The sequence below is a fragment of the Petaurus breviceps genome, unplaced genomic scaffold (genome assembly GCF_028583685.1).
Source record: "Petaurus breviceps papuanus isolate PSGF00001 unplaced genomic scaffold, PetGlider_PUasm1.0 138, whole genome shotgun sequence".
Classification (NCBI taxonomy): Eukaryota; Metazoa; Chordata; class Mammalia; order Diprotodontia; family Petauridae; genus Petaurus; species Petaurus breviceps.
Window position 1 is genome coordinate 28,358,430 of NW_027185694.1, and position 21,211 is coordinate 28,379,640.

Below are 21,211 nucleotides of genomic sequence, written 5' to 3' on the forward strand. Positions count from 1 at the left end.
TATGCAGTCATGCAAAACATGATAGACATGTTTGTAAGCTATGGGACAATAACTAGTAGATCCAGAGAAGATGGAAGAGAATGAGGATGAATGGAGCAAGATCCCAAAGGACATGAGGAGAGAGAGAGAATTAAGGACACTGTTAGGAAAAAATAGTCTTGGCAAGGGGGAAAGCCACCTCATCCTCTGAGATCAAAGGGAAGAAGAAAATGGGTTAAGACATGGAGGGACTTTGATATGTGGAGGACAAGATATAAAGTCACCTTCTGGGGATAGCTCTAGAGTTGGAAGACTGAGAAGAGAGAAAGGAAAGAGGAGGGGAAAGTTTGGAACAACCTCTGAAGGAATTATTAATCGGGGATGAGTAAAAGGATTGCTCTGTACCTACTGGGTCCTGTTGAGATTTAAGTCATACACATTTATAGTGGACCTATTATGTTTTCATAACTCTATCCAGCAACACTTGATGCCTTTGAAATAGCTACAGAAAACATAGAACAGTGACTGTTACCTAGAGCTGGAAATTAAGAGTGGGAAGGTCAAGGATATGAGCTAAGCATAAGTGAAGAGGCTATTATTGACATGGTTCATCATGTCACAGCTGTTAAGGGGCGGGTGGCATGGAAGTGAAGCTACCAGAGATGTGATGTACTAGGAGAACAGAAAGGGATTAAGGGAGCACAGGATCTTTAGGAGTGACACTTGGGGAAATGTGGAAGGACAAAGAATTATGGTGGTATAGAAACATTAGAGCAGGCTATATTTAGAGTTCCATTCTTGCCATGCAGTAACAATGGGGATGAGCCCAGCCAAACAGGACAAACTGTTTCAAGAGAACACTTTTTCCTTCAAGGAAGACTAGAACAGCCCAACCAAATTAGATTCATTGTGAATAAAGTTTTACATTTTAATCTTCTGGTCCTGAATTATCTATCATGTATCCTTTCTACCAGCTCTAAATGGCTATAATAGCCTAACATCTTGCTATTTCTTACATTCACATATACACATGCTGCCTCTTCTAATCTGTCAGACCCCTGAATCATGGTCTACTTACAGCAAACTGCCTACACTTTACTTTCCCTTCCTTAGTTCACCCTTCTCATAGCTTCTAAGATAGTCTTTCCCTCCATTTCCTTCTAGAATCCAGTTGAACCACCCTATTCCTTAGGGCTCCCAAACTCTCTCCTTCATTCTGTTCACCAGAATGGAACTTGACCATCCAGGCCTTCATTCACAAGTCTCTGTCCAGTTAAATTTAAAACTATTTATTTAGCACCTGCATGTAGAAAGTGCATTCTTTTATGCTTTTGACCTCTGGTCAGCACCTTTCAATAAATATCAAGGGATTAGAAGGAAATCCACTTCTTTAGATCACACACACTGTATTTCTGAAGGAATAGGCTTGGCTTCAGCATTGTTGAGTCTAGCATACAAGATTGTTTTTAATTCAGTGCTTAAGTAGCATCTAAAGCATTACTGTCTTGAGCATATTTAAGAATTGTCATTATTGGGACGGCTAGGTGGCGCAGTGAGTAGAGCGTCAGCCCTGGAGTCAGGAGGACCTGAGTTTGGTTCTGGCCTCAGACACTTAACACCCACACAAAAATACTAGCCGTGTAACCTTGGGCAAGTTACTTAACCCCAGTTGCCCTCCAAAAAGCAAAAGAAAAAAAGAATTATCGCTATTTTTTGGGAAGCCACATTCCCCAGGGTGGAAATCAAACTGGAGAGATGAAATGGCTCCTGTTCATCCCAAGATGGTGCTGGAGCTAGGGCTCAAACTGAGGTGACCACATCTGGGCCTCTGGCTGCTGCACCCGCTGCCTCTGCTCAAATTCACCAAAGCATGGGGGTTGGTAGGTAGGGATGAAAAGGATTGAAGAGTTCTGTGTGGATTTGGCATCATGCTCCACAGAACAAACAGATTCTTTTTTCTTATCATAGCAGTTTCTGTGAACTGTACTTCCTGGGCCTTCCTACCCCACTGAAGCTATAGTTAGAATAAAGTTATCCAGTTTTCAGTATTAATACTTTGTGATAATAGAGCGAGCAGTGATTAGACATAAGAACAAGAAAATAATACCTTTGATGGAATTTGAAAGATAGGAATGTCACAATAAAAAGAATGAGCAGTGGCATTGATGTGTCAAGGAGGGCTAGGATGGTATAACTGGATTTAGAGTTGAGAAGACCTGGGTTCAGATACCGCTTTCCATACTATCTGTGTGACCATGGCAAGTCACTTAACCTCTTCCTCCCTATGTGTCTGCATCTGCAAAATGAGCATAGCAATGTTTATAGTTCCTACTCCACAGATTTATTGTAAGTGGGGCTTAAGTGAAATAAGTATGTAAAAGATTTTTGTAGCCCTTCAAGTGCTAAATAAATGACAGCTATTAATATATAAGTAGTTCTTCATTCATCATTTTTAAATGAATTCACCCATGTTTAAAAGGGTTTATAAATAGGAAGAAGTAACTTTTCCAGAAGATGAGAAGTTTAGAAGCAGTGAATAATTCTTAAAGTTGTGTTAAGCTGGCAGAATATAGACATAAAAAATTTTACAAGTCTTTGTAGCCAATTTCTTACTCCCTGAGTTAACAGAGCTGTTTCTTATTTCTGGGCATAGGAGAAACATTGTTAATTTATATATTTTATAAAGCCTAAAACTTTGTAAGAATGTCAGCTATTATCACTATTCATTATTTGTGGCAACATTGTATACATCTGTGGAAAAGAAAATTTACATTTTTAATTATTATTTTCTGCTTTATAAAACCAGCAATCTAACCACCAGCCCATTTGTTTTTTTCTCTTCTCCCCTGTTTCAGCAGGAAGGAGCGCCCAACCTCTCTGAATGTCTTCCCCCTTGCAGATGGAATGGTACGTGGACAGATAGGGGGCAAGATCATCCCCACAGTGGACCACTGGCACCTGAGTGACCTCGGCCAGCTGCAGTCCAACTCCAGCTACAAGGTTTTATACACATGTCGTGGAATAAGGGTCTCCTCTTTCCCACTGTCAGTGGCATCCACATGTTCATAATGACGGAGACCAACTTGTGTCCATAACCCTTTGCAGCTTCTCCCTTTTTCAGGTTGGATTAGACTCCTGAGCTGAACCAGAGCAAAAGGGGAGGGGAAGGACCAGAGTGTGAAGATAAAAGAAAGGAGGAGGGAGGATGTTGTTGCCCTGATCACTGCTTTCCTCTGAAACTTTCCTTTTGGTGGCTTCTATTTAGAGCTGCTTTCCTGAGGCTGGATTATTGCAGCTGGTGTTATAGTATGAATTTTTGGCACCCAACCTGTGCTTGATGTTTAGAATAGGACTGATCTAACAGTAAGTTCAACTGCCTCCATTTCTCACACCCCAAACTGATGTTCCATGTCAGGCTATAGACTAAGAGAAGGACAGAGTCAATTCTGTGCTCTTACGGAGCAGGTCATTGTATATTCCAATTGGAACTACAGCTTGGAGAGCATTTTACCTTCTTTCTAGCAGATTCCGGTACTCATTTTCTAATTGGATATGCTGCATGCATCTGGGGCTGGCATTTGAGCTCAGAATAAGGAAAGACATTATCTTTTCTTTCCTACTCTTGCTATGCTAACTTCCTGTGCTATAACCTGGAATTGGGAGACTGGAATCCCCCAGTCAGGTACCTGTTGAACCCATTTCTGAATGTAGATAACAATCCTTACTCCAATAAAACCAAACCTTTTAACTTTTCACTATAAAAATGGCTAAGTTGTATTACTGAATAACACGAGTCATTCAGCAGTTGCTAGTTTTGATCTATAAGCTGATTTCACCTTTGAGAGTTGAGTTGCAAAGCATGTTTTGTGCCATCTTCATCAGCTAGTGAAGGATGTTATTTTGTAGTAGGTGCTGGCTTGTAGGCAGATGGCACTGAGACAAGGTTATAGAAACCCTGGTGAAGCAGGTTTCTTAGAAGTTATATCTGGGGCATCCTTTAAAAACCAAGAACTGATAGATTCTCCCTTTGAATGAGTAGGGCAAAGCTAATATCTGATGAGTTTGAGGTGAGGAGAGCTTATGCCAGTCTCCCTTCTGACTGTCCTTTTATCCTCTTAGTTTTTAGTTTGGCTGTGGACTGTTTCTGCACCCTGCAAATTTTTTAGAAAAGCTATTGCATTGTCTTCTTCTGTTTCTGCTTTGTGCTAGGTGGTGAGCATGTCTCTGAGATTATTGTGGGTTTGATAATGTACACACATACATACACACACAGAGTAACGTGTATCACACTAGTGTGATACTGGCATTCAGGCAGAGAGGGCAGCAAAATTTTGGTATCCTAGGTTTAATACTGGTTGTGTTGTGGACTTGATTAGTCATTTCATGCTTATTGTTTTTTTCTTTGTGTACCTCATTGTTAAAATGGGCTTTGTGGAGGTGACTCACCTAATAGATAGATGTGTGGTGAACTGAATTGAATTGAAGGTATATTGGAGTAGCAGTCAACAAAGTAGCTAGAAGGCTTTGTGGTTTGCATGCTTTCCCCTGCAATGGCAACGAGGATCTACTTCATATCTCTTAGACACTTCTCATTGCTTTTTTGTCCTCTGGCATCCTTTCTTTGTCCTGAATTTTCACCTTAAATAGTCTTCCATTCATTATTTAGTCTTGAAGTTTGACTCCACAGATTTGTTTTATTTAATTTTGATTTTTTCAATGTTACTATGTTTAAGTTTTATTTGTTCTTTTGGTTTCATGCATTAGGTTTTAATGTTTGGTTTTTTTTTTTTCGTTTTTTTAACTCCTTAATGTGTTTTGTTGTTCTTTATGTACTGTATTTTCAGTGTTTTAACCAAACAGTTGTGACTACTCATGGTGAGAAATGACTGCTAAGAATTTTGGTCCTTTGCAATGCATTTTGGAGGCCACTGCTACACACATTGATGTTTAGGAGGTTGAGAGGTTTGACTTTAGGTAAGTGGTGGCCAAGGAGAGTGTCCTTTGGGTAAGTGGTGGCTCTTTAGGCTAATAGTGAGTTTGAATGGCGTCTGGGAGGTTTCTTTGTAAACAAGAGTTCCCACATTTTATTAATATGGTAAGCCACGTTTGCCAGGAGTCCCTTGATTGTCTACAGTGTAAATTGGTGGGTTATTATGAAGAGGCTGTGAAAAACGTCTCCTTTGGGGACAAAGCTGATAAAGATCAGCAAAGAGAAACTTGACTGAATATGTGTACTTTCCATCACATGCATCACTTTTCTCACCCTATTCAGTGGAGTTCCTCATTGTCCTACCTCCTACATCCTTTATCTCCCCCATATGTCAGCAGCTGCAGCAAGAATGGCAGAAGGAGTGGGAGAGATGTTCCTATCCCATTATCAGCAGCAAAACATGGGGTGGCCAGGAAGTATGGGAGTAGGTGAGGTTGATGTGAAAATTTAGTCATCTAGTAATTGTTTTAGTACTGGTGATTTATTTTTCTTTCCATTTTGCAGAAAGAGCATTTTTTTTTCATATGGTACTAAGACCACAGAAATCAAATCTAAAATATTAATACAAAACTGCTTCAAAGGGAGTGGATAGAGTTCAGAATTTTAATGGAGGTCTCCTAAACATAAATCGAAGATACCTGTTAGACAAAACCTGCAAGTGAAATCTTAGGAGGAACATTTGTCCTGACTCTTATTTACTACTTGACTTAAGCTCTGGTAGCTTTCAGATAGCTAGAGAAAAATGCAGGGTTGTTCACTTTTGAAGAAACAACTCTACCACTAAAGATCATCTGAAGCTGAAAGTTCACTCAGAACTTTTACCTAAGAAATTCCTAGACAAGAGAATTTATTCTGTTATTTAAAACCTCTAAAGGAGACTACCATCTTTTTTTTACCTCTACTAATTTATAATAACTTTCACTTTTAGGAAATTCTCCTTAATGTCATATCTTGTAAATGACATTTATTATCCTGCCCAAGAGGCAAACAACTGCTTTCTTTATAAACTTGAATTGGAGGATACTTTATAGATATTGACAAGGAAGAATGGAAGGTGTGTAGGATCCTAAGAGGTTCCTATTAAGAGAATAAAGTCAGTTACTGTAAGAATAAAGAGATTGTGTCCAGATTGTATATAATACTAGTTAACAGATGTGTGATTTTTAAAAATTACAATGATGAGCAAAAATTTGACTTATGAGCCTGTATATGGTATTGAAGTTTTCCTCTATCTTAAATTCGTTAAGAAGAGAAATTGACACTTTTTATCTCTCAAGTCAAATAAAATGGCATTTAAAAAAATAGAATTCTTAGGATAAACTGGTAATTACATGTTATGTTTTTTGAAAATCAGTTTTTTCATAACAATTTTAGTTGTGTCTCATCCCATAAAAGTAGAATTGTACTGTAGTTAAATCAGCAGTGATTTCTGAGGCCTAGTGTTTAGATAGGAATGGGATGTTACAGCTTAGATATTAATTAGCTTTTTGACTTTATGGAATACTTTTTGTCTTTAGCATATAGCAAATCATGGCCAAAAGACTAAGGTACACATTTTGATGTTGCAAGGTTATATCATATCCCAAGATACTGGCTAGAAATGAAGAAAGATTCTTTTCCTATTGGAGAATTGCAGAAGTCTCTTAAGTATTTATAGTTACTCTAGTTAAGGAGGTGAAACTTAACTAGTCTTTATGTAATAACCTAATAATATTCTTCCTGCTTCAGTGGTTACAGTGCTATGGTAATTTGGTTTCCAGGAAAACCCATTTATCTACTCAGGTCAACCTTCTCCTCTAACCCCTCAATTTGGTTACTCTTCTCCTATACTGGACTACAATTTAATTCTGATACCTGGCTGCAAAGGGTTGCATTGCCATTTTTCATGCAGTGTTCATCTTCATCACATTCTGAATTGTTTGATTGTATTGTGGAACCATGACATTGAATGCCAAGTCCCAAACCACTGAAATGCAGATGGCATACATAACTGAGAAAAACTGTTTTCTGATACTTGTAATTTTCTCATTTCTGAGAGGCATTAACCAAGCAAAAGCAGGTACTACTCTCTTTGAACCACCCAAGTATAGTTAACCCAGGGAAATAAAGATATATAACATCTTAAATAAGACATAAAATAGCTTATATAAAAGTATCTTCCTCTCTTATAGTCCATGGTGACGTGGGACTGAAGATACCCTTGTGTTCCTTCCCAAGGAATGTCTCTTCCTAGATCTTATAAAGCTTTTTTTATGTCATGTTAAACCTCAAAATCTTTAATTGCTCTCCTAATAGTCGATGAGAAACATGGGGGTTTGGGACTCACCATGAAGAGAACTTGGTAATTCAACCAAATTTAGGGCCCCACATAGCCATTGCAGCTGTCTGTTATGTAGTCTTTCATTGGTGACTGGGAGGTCTGATGCTAACTGTGGTACCCAAAGGCAGTGACCAAATCATAGAACAGGAGAGTAATGGAAACACATAGAAGTACTTCCTGTCCTCCTCCTCTGTCCTCTGTCCTAGTGTCCACATGATGAGATGTCTGAATCAGGCCAGTCTTCTGCTGCTGCCACACCTAGCACCACTGGCACCAAGTCCAATACACCGACATCCTCAGTGCCCTCTGCTGCTGTCACCCCCCTGAATGAGAGTCTGCAGCCCTTAGGGGACTATGGTCTTGGAGCAAAGAACAGCAAACGTGCAAGAGAGAAACGCAACAGTCGCAACATGGAAGTCCAAGTCACCCAAGAAATGAGGAATGTCAGCATAGGTACTGTAGTCTCCTGCCTCAGCCATGTGCATCCTGGGGAAGTGCATAAACAACAGGCTCCTTCTAGTCTGTTTTCTTTAGAAGCCCAACACTGAAGGATAGCTAGAGTCTTTGAACAGGTTTTGGCTTGTGTGAACTACTCTTGTTCAATCTCATACAAGACTGCAATCTAATAAGCAAAAAGGAAGATGGGGCATTTTCTACTAAAATTTAACTATAAAAATAATGACACAATTTACTCACTTGCTCAGTCAAAGCTTTATTGTTTATCCAGCATTATCTAGCAATATACATTTGAATATCTTTGTATGCATCATAAGTGCAAACATTTTCCCTTACTCTATGACATCTAGGAATGAAAATAACATTTTTCTCATTCCTGTCTCTTCCATACACATGTATGTTTATTAGGTTTTTCTATCCTCTTGGCCAACTTGGAAAAATTCTTTCCTGACAATCCCTTCCTTAGCAAGTGATCCAGGACCTTGTCTCTTGAAATTTCTTAAAATACTCTTGTGGTGAGAGTCCTTTATCTCAGTAATTAAATATGAATTACAAATTTTCCTCTTGTCTCTTACAGGAATGGGCAGTAGTGATGAATGGTCTGATGTCCAAGACATCATAGATTCCACACCAGAGCTAGACATGTGCCAGGAACCTCGATTGGAACGTACTGGAAATAGGTACTATAATTCCCCTCTAGATCTCCCCCTTATTCCAGTCTTAAGTGGGAAAGCTTTTTACTTGTACTTTCTCCATGAGAAACTGCATGTTCTAATGAATTAGATAAATAGACTGAGAATTGGATACTACTTCTAACTACCTTGGTGAACTCAGTCAAAGCCATTCCCCTCCTATGTCTTAGCTTTTCTTTGCCTAATGAGATAATTAGTTTTCAGACCACTGTATCTCACTGTCTCTGATTGGGAGACATCTTCCATTTTATGTCTGCAACCTGAAAGAGCAATGTTGGTCATTTAATGAAAGTTATATGAGGCATTTAATAAACCTATAATAGTGTTCCATACCAATATTACAAACTAACCCTACTCTGTGTGTGTGTGCATGCATGCATTTTTTTTTCCTTACAGTCCAACTCAAGGAATTGTCAACAAGGCTTTTGGTATCAACACTGATTCCCTATATCATGAGCTATCTACAGCAGGTTCTGAAGTCATTGGGGATGTGGATGAAGGTGCAGACCTACTAGGTAAAAGTTGTTCTTCGTGACTGTATGATGCAGTTTTTTGTATAAAATAGACCTTTCAATAGCCCTATGGTAAGAACATTTTTGGAGGAGTAGACTTGGAGTAAAGGGTTTGTCCAGCAACCTTAAACAGATCCCTTTTTGTCTACCCCATAGTTCCCCTTGATGCCAAGGAAATGCCTAGAGGATAAGAAATCTTGGGTATATTCAGTGTGCTATGCTTCTCTGAAGAAAGGTCTCAGAAAAGACATCCCCCAAATATTAAAATATCATAAGACTTTTATTATAATTTCCACGTTACCATAATTTCTAAAATGGACTAAAACTTTCTTTAGAAAGTTTCTTGTTTAAAGTTTCTTGCTCAGTACTTATCTTTCCTTCCTTCTGTGCTAAAAAACAGATACCTTCAAAGTAGATATAGAATTTTTCTGACATACTTTCTAGTGTTACCTATTATTTGAGGCAGAAAAACCAGCCTTGACCATAAATGTTATTGAGAGCCACTAAAGCAAAAGGTCTGTATCCTCTGTGATCATAATTATAAGTGTCAATTTCAGTGCATCATTGAATTTAGTACATATAGGCTTATGTGTTTTTGGTCCATACTGCCTTAGAATTGACTTCCTTCTCTGACTCTTCTAGTTGCTAGGATCCAGAATGTCTCCCAACCTCCCCTTAGCAAACCCTGTTTTGTTGCCCTTCACGGATACAAGTTGATGCTCACTTGAATAATAATGTAGTTTGGCCTCTTTCTGCTGGCCAGGAGGATTAGAGATTGACTTTTTCCTTATACATGACCTAATTCATGTGATTTATGGCCCAAGAAACCTGTTGCTGCTGGTCTCCCATTTAAATGTAGCTTAAGCAACCACTCTGTGTTGGGTCCAGCTGATTAATATGTAAATATATTCTTTAGTTTGATATCTGCTACCTGTGATATCTTTGTTCTGCCTCATCTGCTCATCTCTAGTATATTTTTTTCTAAAGCATGAAGTAAAGTGACCCGACTTCTTATGGTTTCAAGGCAGAGTCTCCCTGCTGTGGGCAGTTCTTATCTAGTGTACTTGATGCCATCCTGCCTTACTATTGTTCAGGGTATCCTTAAACTTTGTTATGTCTTCATATTCAACTCCCTTGTACAATTGGTTGTTCCCTTAGATGCTTAGATGTTTGTAGTTGTACACATCCAGCAATGAATGAAGTGCATGTTTTCTGATCTGAATTCAGAGAGGTTGATCATACAGTTGACTATAGTGGCCTACTGGTCTTCATAGATATTGCCATAAACTGAAGATCAGTAGGCCTTTTCAGTTTGGTATTGTTCCAGTTTTTTCAGCCTATGTGTCTACCTCACAGCCTGCTTAAAAGTGAATATATCTGTACTTGGTGACTGGTGGGGAATGTTATAGATAGATTTTTGTAGTGCTCAGTACCAGAACTCCATCCTACCTGAAGAGACTCTTTGGGCCTGAAATGATCAGTTTTTCCATCCAGGCTTAATTAACACCAAGGAAAAGTGGAATTTCTTTTTACTTCAAATGTTCGAACATTTATTCTTTTAAAAACCATTTTTTATTAAAAAATTTGTTATGGAAAGAATCTACTTAATATCAAACTGTATTTGTGTCATTCTGAATTTCCCTTCCAGTATTGCTTAATTGCTATTCATTTGGTGTCATTCATCAAACACAGAAAATTACTGAACTTTTTTTTTTATGAGGAGAGTTTGTCATCTGAGGTAGTGGTCGTGAGATTATGAAAAATTACATCTCAAAGTAGACAGAGAAAGAAGAGATTTAGCAACTCTAAACAATATAGTAATGGCATTTTAAACTACTTTCAGTTAAAGATATTTTATTAAGGTATTCCGTGGATTTGCATTGAGTTATTCCTTCATTGCATCATTACAGTGACCCTGGGTTTACCACAGGTATACTAGCAGACCTCTAGCTGTGTACACTGCCAGAAAGGCTTTGAGTTTAGGCACAGTGACAGACTGTAGGCCTATTGTAAGAGCATCTGCCTAGCCAAGGTGGGAGAAGACTTATCCTGTTTGTTTTGAGGTGATCATTTGGATGCAGCAACTTACAAAGACTTCTACTAAAGCATAATGACTTTGTCAATGGAGGGAGTACCTATATTGACAAAATGATAAATTCTTGGAGTACTGAATTATAACTAAGTTAATTTCTTGGATTTTATTATTAGACACCTTACCTTAGCTTTTGTCTTCCTGCCAATTTAAATGATTAAATTGACAGAACCACTGAACCTAACTGCAGTGTATCTCTCAGACTTGTCTTGACTCATGGTTTGGGACCATCATCCTTTAGTACTGTACTGTTCTTCAACCCTTCTGTCCTCTTCTGTGCTCTCTTTCCTCTTGTTACCCCAATCATCCACAGTGTAGAGACTATGCTCTTTAAGGTACTGGCTGTTGCTTTACTTTACTTTATTTTATCCCATGTAATGCTGCCCCAAACCTTCTTTCCCCTAAAACTATGAGCTAATTAGTACTTTGGTGCAGAAGAAGGACTTCTTTTGGCAAATTCCCTGAAATACCATGTTTTGTTTATTCCTTATTCCTTATGTTGTGATTACCATCTACTTTTATTTATCTCAATTTCCCTATCTATAAAACGTAAAAGGACAATAATAAAGAAGAAGGGATCCTAGGAACCATACACAGTGAGTGCCACTTTTCTTGAAGTAAGCTGTCAAAAATCTGAAAAAAGGAAGGGTGTTACCAAATACTTCAGCAAACCACTTTTGTGAGAAAAGAAGCCTCTTTCTATGAGAGAAAATCTTATACTCACTTCTAGAGTAAAGCTAGGGATGAGGATAACTTGTGGCTATGATCTCCATTGCTTTTAAAATGGCCTTTCATAAAGTTAATTCAGACTCTTAAAATAATTGAGTCACCCTAGGATTATGAGGAATTTTCTTAGAGATAGGGAAAGATAAGAGGGATGGTGAATTACCCAGTGAAGAAACTCCTTCTGCCTATTCAGGTTGATACCTTCTCTGTATAAGTTATCAACAGCACTGAGCAGTTATGTGATTTGTCCAGGGCCACACGGGCAGCATATATCAGGTACATACACTAGGATATATCAGAGACGAGATCTGAATTCAGACATTCCTGGCTTTGAGACTAGCTTTTTATCTCTGCCCAGTCATGCTACCTTTGTTATAGAGACAGCAAATAAAAGGAGGGGAAAGCAGGTGTACACCTGAAATAGTGTATACAGTGAGATTATCCAAGGGATCAGTGCTGAGGTCAGCCATACTTAGAATTTTTAATTTTTATAAATGGACTGGAAAGGAAAGTGCTAGGGAAACCTTCAAATTGGCAGATAACATTAGGTTTTTCAGATTAGTGAAATGACCTGATGGGATTCTGGGAAAACCTGTGACCTCTAAGTGACTCCCATTTCACAGGTAAATTTGAACTTGGCATTGAAACTTGACTGGGAAGGCGTCTGGGAAGGTAGCCTGAGACATTTGGACATATTGGGTTGTGTCTAAACAGTGGGTGCACCAAGAGAAGGGGCTAAGAATCACTAGTGGTTTGTAGGCAGGTATGTTTAAAAATAATTTCCAAAAAACTCTTTGTCTGTAGCTCTCTTGAGCTTTGCATGGCTTACCTTTGGCTTTTTCTCTGTTCCTGATCCTAGTCTGTCCTCAGAAGACCTCAGGATTAATCTCTTACATAAAATCCATTGGTTAGAACTGCTGTATACTCAGTAGACAGTATTAAGCATCTTCTACATATGTGGTTGAATACAAAGATAAAAATGAAACAGTCCCTGCCCTCAAAGAACTTATATTATGCTATATTCTACAACACCTGGCATTTCAAGCAAATGAAATTTAGCTCAGGTTAATACTCCTAGCCCCACTGGCATACCACCACCCTGTTGACTGTCCTTGGAAACTCCTGTGCCCAAGCCCAGCCTAGAGCTACCAAACGAGTACCAAAACTTTATCAAAATACTTTGCCTTTGGGAGTCTGACACACTTACACGTCATAATTATTGACGACATCAGAGATTTTATCCCTTTTCCACCTGTTTCTGTATGCTCTATGAAGCAAAGCTCAACCACAGTGAATTACACCATATGCAACAGAATTGTTGATAACAAAAATCTGTATTCAAGGCTTAACACCTTAAGGGAACATGGCATCGCATCATTGTGCTGTCTGATCATCAGAAACTGGAACATCTCCAGCTGACTAAAAAACCCAAGCTCATGACAAGTTGAATAAGCCCTGTTCTCTTCTACTTCAGCTTTCAACTTAGTTCTGTCCCAGTCTGGTAGCAGAGTGGAATAGTGCACAGTTGTGGAATGTTACTGCTGAATGTAGTCCCCTCTTCTCTCTCCTCACTGCCCAGCCTAGGGACTTGATAGCCAGATTGTTTCAACTGACAGGAAATACCTGTTGGCAACAGTGGGTGGATGAACCTGACTGCCTCTTTGGAGTAGGTGTCCATCACCAAATGGCCTTGAGGGAATCTCTTTCTCTTGGAAATCTTCTAGATCCATGACCTCCCTGATCATGTCATTTGAAATTACATAGTTTATCTCACCTTTTTGAACCATACTTTCATATTTTATTAAACTAGAACTCCTTGAGAGCAGGGATTTTTGTGGTTCTGGTGGTGATGTGTTAGTTTGGTTAGTTTTTTGCCTTTTTAATTGTATTCCCAATGCTTAGACCAGTCCCTAGCACAAAATAGGTGCTTAATAATTGTTGACTGAATTTACAGCCTGAGTGCACCTCTCCACAGCACACTAATCCTTAAACTTGGGACTTTTAGGCCTTTGAATGAGTGTCCCTATAGATTTTTTAACATTTGTAATCAATCAACAAGTATTAAGTACCTTCTATAGTCACTAGGGATTCAAATGCAAAAGAATGAAACAATCCTTTCCTACAATGAACTTGCATTCTAATGGGGAAGACAGCAAGTACATATACAAATATATGCAGCTTAAGTAGTACATAAAATACAAATATATATATCAAAGTTAAATATAGAGTAGTACAGGAGAGGACACTAGTTGGTGGGAGTAGCAAGAAAGGCTGTATTTAGAAGATGATGGCTGAGCTACATCTTTAAGGAAAAAGAGGCACTCTGTGAGGTAGAAGTATAGTGGTGGTTGCTTGTCCTTTTGGAAGAGGACCTTGACATCAGGAAGGTGATGTCATGATTTTTAAGTGAATTGGATTTAAGCAAGGGAAGGCTGTGCAAAGTCACCAGCTTCACTTTGTCCTTTGGAGCCATCTGGGCCCAGTGGCAAGATATAGATCAGGGTAACTGGAGATGCAGTGGGAGACCTTGAACTTTTTAAGCTAAGGTCTTTCAGGTCTCAATTTGACTGAGGTTACATTCAATCAGTGATCAAGGCTAGATAAGAAATGAGGCTGAGTGGCCTCTTTGACCTAGTCACAAAGAAAAAAAAAATCAATCTGGAAGGGAAGACCCTCAGGGTTTCTGGCCAAAATGGAAACAGTTGCTGTTTACATTCATTCTGAGCCATCTGGACCCAAACAGTGACCTGGTAGGGCTTAGGCTGGTACTTATTGTTGGCCAGTCATTGAGAACCAGAGTGATTTGGGTTTAAGGCTTGGTCCTTAAGAAGGAAATAAACCCCAAAGATATCTTTTCGAGGTTTCAGCAATCAAAATTTACATTCCTTTGGGCAAAGCACCACAGGTAAGGGCATTATATACCCTATATGGGCAGAGGAAGAAGGAGAGGAGAGGACCATAGAGGGTTTCTGTAAAAGTAGGGTTAAAAGTACTGTTTAGGTTCGTTGTTGAAGTGAAAGACACACTAATTGGTCATCCAACAGTTAGCAAAAGAAAGTTTATTTAGCCATAATATAAATAATCAACAAAAAGCAAGTAGCACTTAGCTCAGATTCAGTACTCCCTTGCCTCCTTATGGAAACTTGTGTAGTCAGTAGGACAGAGGATGATGACTCGTGTGACCTCCTCCAAATCCCAGAGACAGCCTTGTTGCCTTCATGGGGAAAACCCACATAAAAGGAGAAATGGATCACCTGAGACTCCATTTTGAGTTTTCTCCATTAAATCTTTATGGACCCCTCTAGCTGAAATTGGTCTCTTTCCATCTCCCAATACTTTGTTACTTCATGTTATCAATCTAATAAGCTTCTTGAGGTTAAGAGCCTTGGCTTCTCTGTTTCTTGTATCCCTTCATAGCGCCAAGTTCTGTGAGCCCCAGAGTAGGTGCTCAGTAAATTCTTGCTAGTCAATAACTGACATGACAGAAAAACATCTTCTCCAGACTTGAGTTTCTTTTATTATTTAAACTCTCCTGCTGAATCCTTCATATGGAAATCAGAAGAGTTGTCTTGTTTGCACCTACTTTGAGCTTTAAAGTTAGGTAGCCCTTATACCTCTTTTTCATTTGTATTTTAGATGGCCTATGTAGTTATGAGATGAAAAGCAAAGACATTTGTCAAATCCATGCCTTCTAGGAAGGAGAGTAACAATTTTTCAGGAAGGCCTCTATTAATCAAGCCCTCCTGCAGAAGCAGTCTTTCTCTTTCCAGTATGGGAAGATGCAAAGAGATCTTTAACTACATTTTCCCCTTTTTTTTTCCTTTTGAGCCTAATTCTGCTGAGAAAAAGTGTTAGCAGTAACTCCATACTCTCTCTCCCTATAGCCTTTCTTTCAGCACTACTCTGGAGATTGGATAAGATAATCTCTAAGGTTCCTTCCAGTCCTAAAATTCTAGTATTCTTCTTATTCTCCCTCCCAAATAATATTTATGTCACACCCCATACCACCTGCATATCCTCCAACTATTGCCTTACTACCTCTCTTTCTTTGCTTTGAAGTAGGGGACAAAGGTTAGCAAGTATGAGATAGCACTTTCTCTTCCATTATTTTACATTGCCTGTATTTCTTGGATTCTTTATACTTCAAAATGAAGAACTGGATTAACAAATATTATTGGTAAGTTACTGATTTCTCATCCCATTAAGGATCCTGGATCTAGAGTTTTAAAGGGACATTAGCTACTATCTAATCAGACTTTATTTTATAAATAAGGAAGCTGAGGTCCAGAGAGGTGCAGTGACTTGTCCAAAGTCAGACAGGTGGCAGAGGCAGGTGTGCTGACCGTAGGGATAGTGCTTTTTTCCACTGTATTATGCTACTTCTCAACCTTTTAGAAGGCCCTAGACCTTGGCAGTGCTGTGTGAAAAAACTGTGTGCTAGAGCTTTTCACAGGTCATTGAGAGGACAGGTTTATTTCCCACAAATTCAGTTTGTAGGCCTCCTCAGACCATGGTCAGAGGAAATCAGAGGGAAGTAGGAGCAGGCCTTCCAGGACAGAATAAAATGGAACAGGAAACTGAACAACTCAGTTCCTCTGGTAGTATTTGAAAACCTATATTCTGGATTATGGAAACCATTTAGCTCTTGATTTCCTTGTGAGACCTTTACCTTTGTATTTCTGTCACTGGGTAGCCTTATGACACCAAGATAGACTAGACAGCCCTATTTCTTACTCTTCATACCCTTTACCATTGAAATGGCCGAATCATTGTTAATTTTTCTTTAACAAAAACTTTTTATTTTGTTGGTTTCAGTCACCGATTGACCTTTTTGTCACTTCCTTTTCCCCTTGTCTCTCTGTGCTTCGCTGGACATGGCCCATAGGGGAGTTCTCAGGTGTGTATCTCTCCTGTTCAGTGTCCTTATTTATTTTGGGTTCCTTTTTCCCACTTGTTGAATTCAGATAGAATGATACGGCATACACGTGTGATACTCCCCTGCTGTTTCCAAATTCCTGTTGACTTTGGGGCCTTGGTCCCACCTCCTCGCTTTTTGCTCACCCTCCTATAGCTTAGTAAGCTTCCTTGGTTTGCTCTCCCAATTCCATTAAAATTACTGTGCTAATTATCCCTCTCCTATTAAGGTAGATGTTCCCCATTTAGAATACTAATGTATTGAGGTAATGGAATAATGGGGTCCGCCTTACTTTAGGTGCATTAAACTTATCAAAAGATTTTTGAAAGATCGCCTAATTTGTTGGATTCCTCACTTAGCTTAGATTAGGCATTGCTCTCAGAAGGCAAGCACTCGGTGATAAAAGCAGTCAGAGGCTCTGCCTGTGGTATCCTATGATATGGTTACTTACCCAGACTTTTTTAGGAATCCTTCTTCCCAAATAAAACAGAAAGTGCTCTAAATGCCTGTTTTTTTGTTTGTTTGTTTGGGGTTTTTTTTGCTATAGTCCAGATCATTCTTTGCTTTGTTGGCAGGAAGATGCCATCTTCTTGCCTTCCTAGAAAGAAAATCCTGGACTTCCAAACTCTGTAGCTAAAGAATGCTAACAGCTAGCATGTACATCTCTCCCTGGTTTAGAATTATTTCTCTATCTAAAAATGGCCTAAGCAACTCAGAAATTTTGAGATACTGTAACCCCTTAATTTCATTTCTGACTCTTCCCTCAGACTTTTCCCTGCCTCACACATGACTGTTAGTTCTTAATATAGTGAAGAAGGGAACAAATGTATTGAAATCTTCCTAAATCTCAAAAATCAACACCTTGACATGTCAGGAATAAAGATCTAACACTACCCCCACCCCCATCCTGTTTTTCATCCTCTCCTTCCCATCCCCTCCTTTATGATCCTTTTCCAAAACGAAGTAACCCATGACCACTGTGACTCACTGCTTGGTTTTCTATTTATGATGGATGTTTAATGGCTGCTTGTTTTTTCTTCCTCCCTTTCTTTCCCTTTCTTCTTCCCCGTTTCCCCAACTCCTTCCTATGGGATTGGGACGGCTCTCATAGTGCGGGATGATTTTTTTGGTAAGGCAAAGGCCATATTTAAGTGTATGTTTTTTTCCAGTTTCTGGCTTTTCCTCTTCACCCAACATCTTGTCATGCTCCATGGGGTTTTGTGATTTGGGTTTTGCATGGAAATGGTGTAGTAGTGGTGGTGGCGGGGCCTTTGGGGAGATAGTCTGCAGTCTGGGCTCCACGTCTTTGGTGTGGGATTCTTTCCCCATGTGCGTGTCTGCTCTGCTGTTTGGAGTGTCCTGTTTTTCTCCTGCCAGGCCTGGAGTGGGCTCTTCAGAGAAGCCTCTTCTCCAGACTATCTCTCCCCTTTGCCTTATTTTCATAATGGCTGAGGCAGTCTCTGTAGGCTCCCCACCCTGACTCTCCTTCATATCTCCTGGGGACTCTGTACAGTACTGTCCTTTCATCTTTGCCTGAGGCTAAATGGGACAGGGCATTTCAAGTCTCCTGCTAAGAGGAGATGAGTTCTGAAGACCTCTGATCCTTCACTAACTCAGGAAAATGCCTTGTTCTTGTAAGCACTCTCTAAATATTATTGGATACTATGTCCTGGGGCCTGCGCTTTGTTTTGCAAAGACAGAGGCAATGCCATTACTACCATGGCAGAGGAGGTCAGAATGGAGATACCAGGGACTCTCAAATATAAGCATTACTTTTTTTATTCATGTTTTTTCTTTTTTCCTTTTTGGATGGGGTTGGAGAAGTGGGGGGAAGTGACTAGAAGGACTGAGGCTGAAACAAGGTGTTGTTGTGGTTTTTTTCCTATACAGTCTGGATTTGGTTATTCCACTGTCCTTTCCTAGAGAATTGGTTTTAGTACATTTATTTTGTGCTGCCGTCAAATACCTCCAGGATTAGGAGCAGTCTTGTTTTAGTCTCTGGTCCTAAAGAGCTCAAGAGTCTTTCATACCACCTGGTGGAGAAGACCATAAGCAGCCCCACCTCTGGTCCCCTCGTTTTTCTAGGGACCGTGAAGAGGGAGAGATCTCACCCTCTTCTCTTCCTGCCATCCCCATCTACTTTTATTAGACCCTATCTAAAAGGCTGTGGTCCTTGCACTGTTGTAGGATTGTGTCTTCCCCTTCTTCACTGGTCTGTGGGTGAACACACACTCTGCAGCGTCAAGGCAATCTGTTGAAATTCAGTGGCACTTTTTCTTAATTTTTTTCCCCCATAGCTTGGGCTGCTTCTAGCCAATCTGGAGAGCTGCATTTGCCATCCCGTGTCCATCCCATCTCCTGGGGAAGGGTTCTTTGTTAAATGCTGTGTTGTCCTCTCTATCCTCTTGTCACCATAGCACCAACTTCCATTCTCTTTGGGAACTGGGGACTTTTTTGTGCTTGTTTATTAAAAATTTAAATTATTAAAAAGCTCCTGTAAGGGTTAATACCTATGAAGTATGGGATTGGGGCAGAGGCATAGGTTTAAATTCAAGTTTTGGTGCCTGATCCCATCCAACAGTCTCTGTTCTAATATAAAATAGTTTCTTTAAATCTAGACTGATGGATGCTTCCCTGCTTTTCCCTAAGATCCCATCTCCAGAGGAATTTTTTCCTACTTCCCAGTGCCCTTTGGCTTCCTCCCCTTCAGGGTCTCCTTCCTCAGTCCTCAGTATTTTATTTGGATTCTCTCAGTTCTCATTCCAAAAGTATTGTCACATCCTCCAAAGTTAGAACTCCTTGTCAGTAGTTTGAGCTATCTGATCAGAGGACCTGTGGGGCAGCTGAAGCTGATCATGACCAAGAGAGATTACTCATTCCTCAGGGGTTATGTAGCCCTTATTAGAGATTCAAACCGTGAGTCCCTAGGAAAATCCCTGGAAGGGGCATCCAGAAAGTGGATGGTTAGCTCTACAAGGTCATGTATCCGATACCTAAAATAATGAATTGGAGGAGGCTTCAGAAGGACACCCAGGAGGGAGGGAATCCTAGTTATTATTTCTACTGAAGTTTGCTCCCAAGTATTCTTTCTCACCAGTGGGTGATGACTTTGAATCTTTCTTTGAAGGACATTCTAAAAACAGCCAATGAGTGGCTGTCCACTGGGAATGGGACTAACAAGTAAATACTCTTTTTCTACTGAGGTAGTCATGACTAGGCATGGTTGAAACTTCCTTACTTTTCGTTTCAGGAATGGGCAAAGAAGTGGGAAATCTGTTGCTAGAGAATTCACAACTCCTGGAGACCAAGTAAGAGACCAGTGCACTTTCTTAAATCTAATTTAGTATTCTCGACTATTTCAGTAATTCTCTCACCAGGACCTGGGATCTCTGGTTTGAGCATATCTCCCCAGTTGTGGCCCATCCCACAAGCAACCAGCTGACAACACTTGGAAATGAGGGACAGTTAATGTATTCTGTTCCTAATTAGACAGTTGCCCATTTTAAACTTTGAGACTCACCCAACCTTCTAGATCCTTAGGGTCCCAGATTCACTGATGCTCCTTGTTGTTTTTGTTTAAGAAGGAACTTCGATATGAGCTTCATAAGTTGTTTCTTCAGCTTGGCCACTGACTCTAATTCGTATGTTGGATCTCTGGGGCTGCTGAAGTACTTAGCTACAAAACTGGCTGGCCTCTCTTGGAAACTTTTTATGTAATCTCACATAACTTTCTTATATTGTTGCTTTTTTGAAGAAATGCTTTGAATGTGGTGAAGAATGATCTGATTGCCAAGGTGGACCAATTGTCTGGGGAACAGGAGGTGCTCAAGGGAGAATTAGAAGCCACAAAGCAGGCCAAAGCCAAAATGGAGACCAGAGTCAAGGAGCTGGAAGAAGAGCTCAAACGGTAAGGGATGGCAGCTGCCACCTGGCTGGGGAGAAATGTTTGAGGTCACTGAGCCAGAGTACAAGAAGTACCAGAAACCTTTCTCCAGCTTGACTGGAAATTTTATACTTTTCTTTATTTTATGAATTTGTTCAAAGAGAAATTGAATAGTTGCCACTTTGTCTTCCTTTGCCTCTCACTGCTCTTGCTCTGCCTCATACCTAAAAGCCTCACCATTTCATTGTTCCCCTCTTGAGCAGCATTTAACCCAGAGCTGAACACATAGCAGGTGTTCAGTGAATTCTTGTTGACTTGACTGTACCGATCTTATTTTTTTTTCCTTTTTGGAGGGGGAAGGGAGGGCAGTTGGGGCCAAGTGGCTTGCCCAAGGTCACACAGCTAGTTTTTGTGTTAAGTGTATGAGGCCGGATTTGAACTCAGGTCCTCCTGACTCCAGGGCCGGTGCTCTCTTCACTGCGCCACCTAGCCACCCCACCAATCTTCTTTCATCCCTCTTCCAATATATCTTAGTATCTCTTCATTTCATCATGCAAAAGTAAGACCCTTCCAACCTTTATTTTTATTTCCTCAGATAATGAGTTAGTTACCTCTGCCACTACAATTGTATTTTCTCATAAACTCC

The 21,211-nt window shown here is 39.8% G+C and overlaps 1 protein-coding gene across 28 annotated transcripts in view; it reads left to right on the forward strand.

Annotated features, from left to right (window-relative positions):
• Window positions 1-21,211, forward strand: part of MAPK8IP3 (mitogen-activated protein kinase 8 interacting protein 3) — an 80,878-nt gene that overhangs the window by 31,198 nt on the left and 28,469 nt on the right. For 9 of the 28 annotated variants that reach the window (XR_011163237.1, XM_069108948.1, XM_069108962.1 and 6 more), the window contains 8 exons: window positions 2,835-2,979; window positions 7,496-7,742; window positions 8,323-8,425; window positions 8,834-8,952; window positions 16,653-16,664; window positions 17,794-17,811; window positions 19,933-19,990; window positions 20,437-20,589. Coding sequence is in view for 27 of the 28 variants with exons in the window: in XM_069108948.1 (XP_068965049.1) it covers window positions 2,835-2,979; window positions 7,496-7,742; window positions 8,323-8,425; window positions 8,834-8,952; window positions 16,653-16,664; window positions 17,794-17,811; window positions 19,933-19,990; window positions 20,437-20,589 (855 nt within the window). In the remaining variant the exon portion in view is untranslated. The remainder of the gene's footprint in view (window positions 1-2,834; window positions 2,980-7,495; window positions 7,743-8,322; window positions 8,426-8,833; window positions 8,953-16,652; window positions 16,665-17,793; window positions 17,812-19,932; window positions 19,991-20,436; window positions 20,590-21,211) is intronic. The other 19 variants (XM_069062414.1, XM_069062441.1, XM_069062452.1 and 16 more) reach the window with 8 other exon arrangements.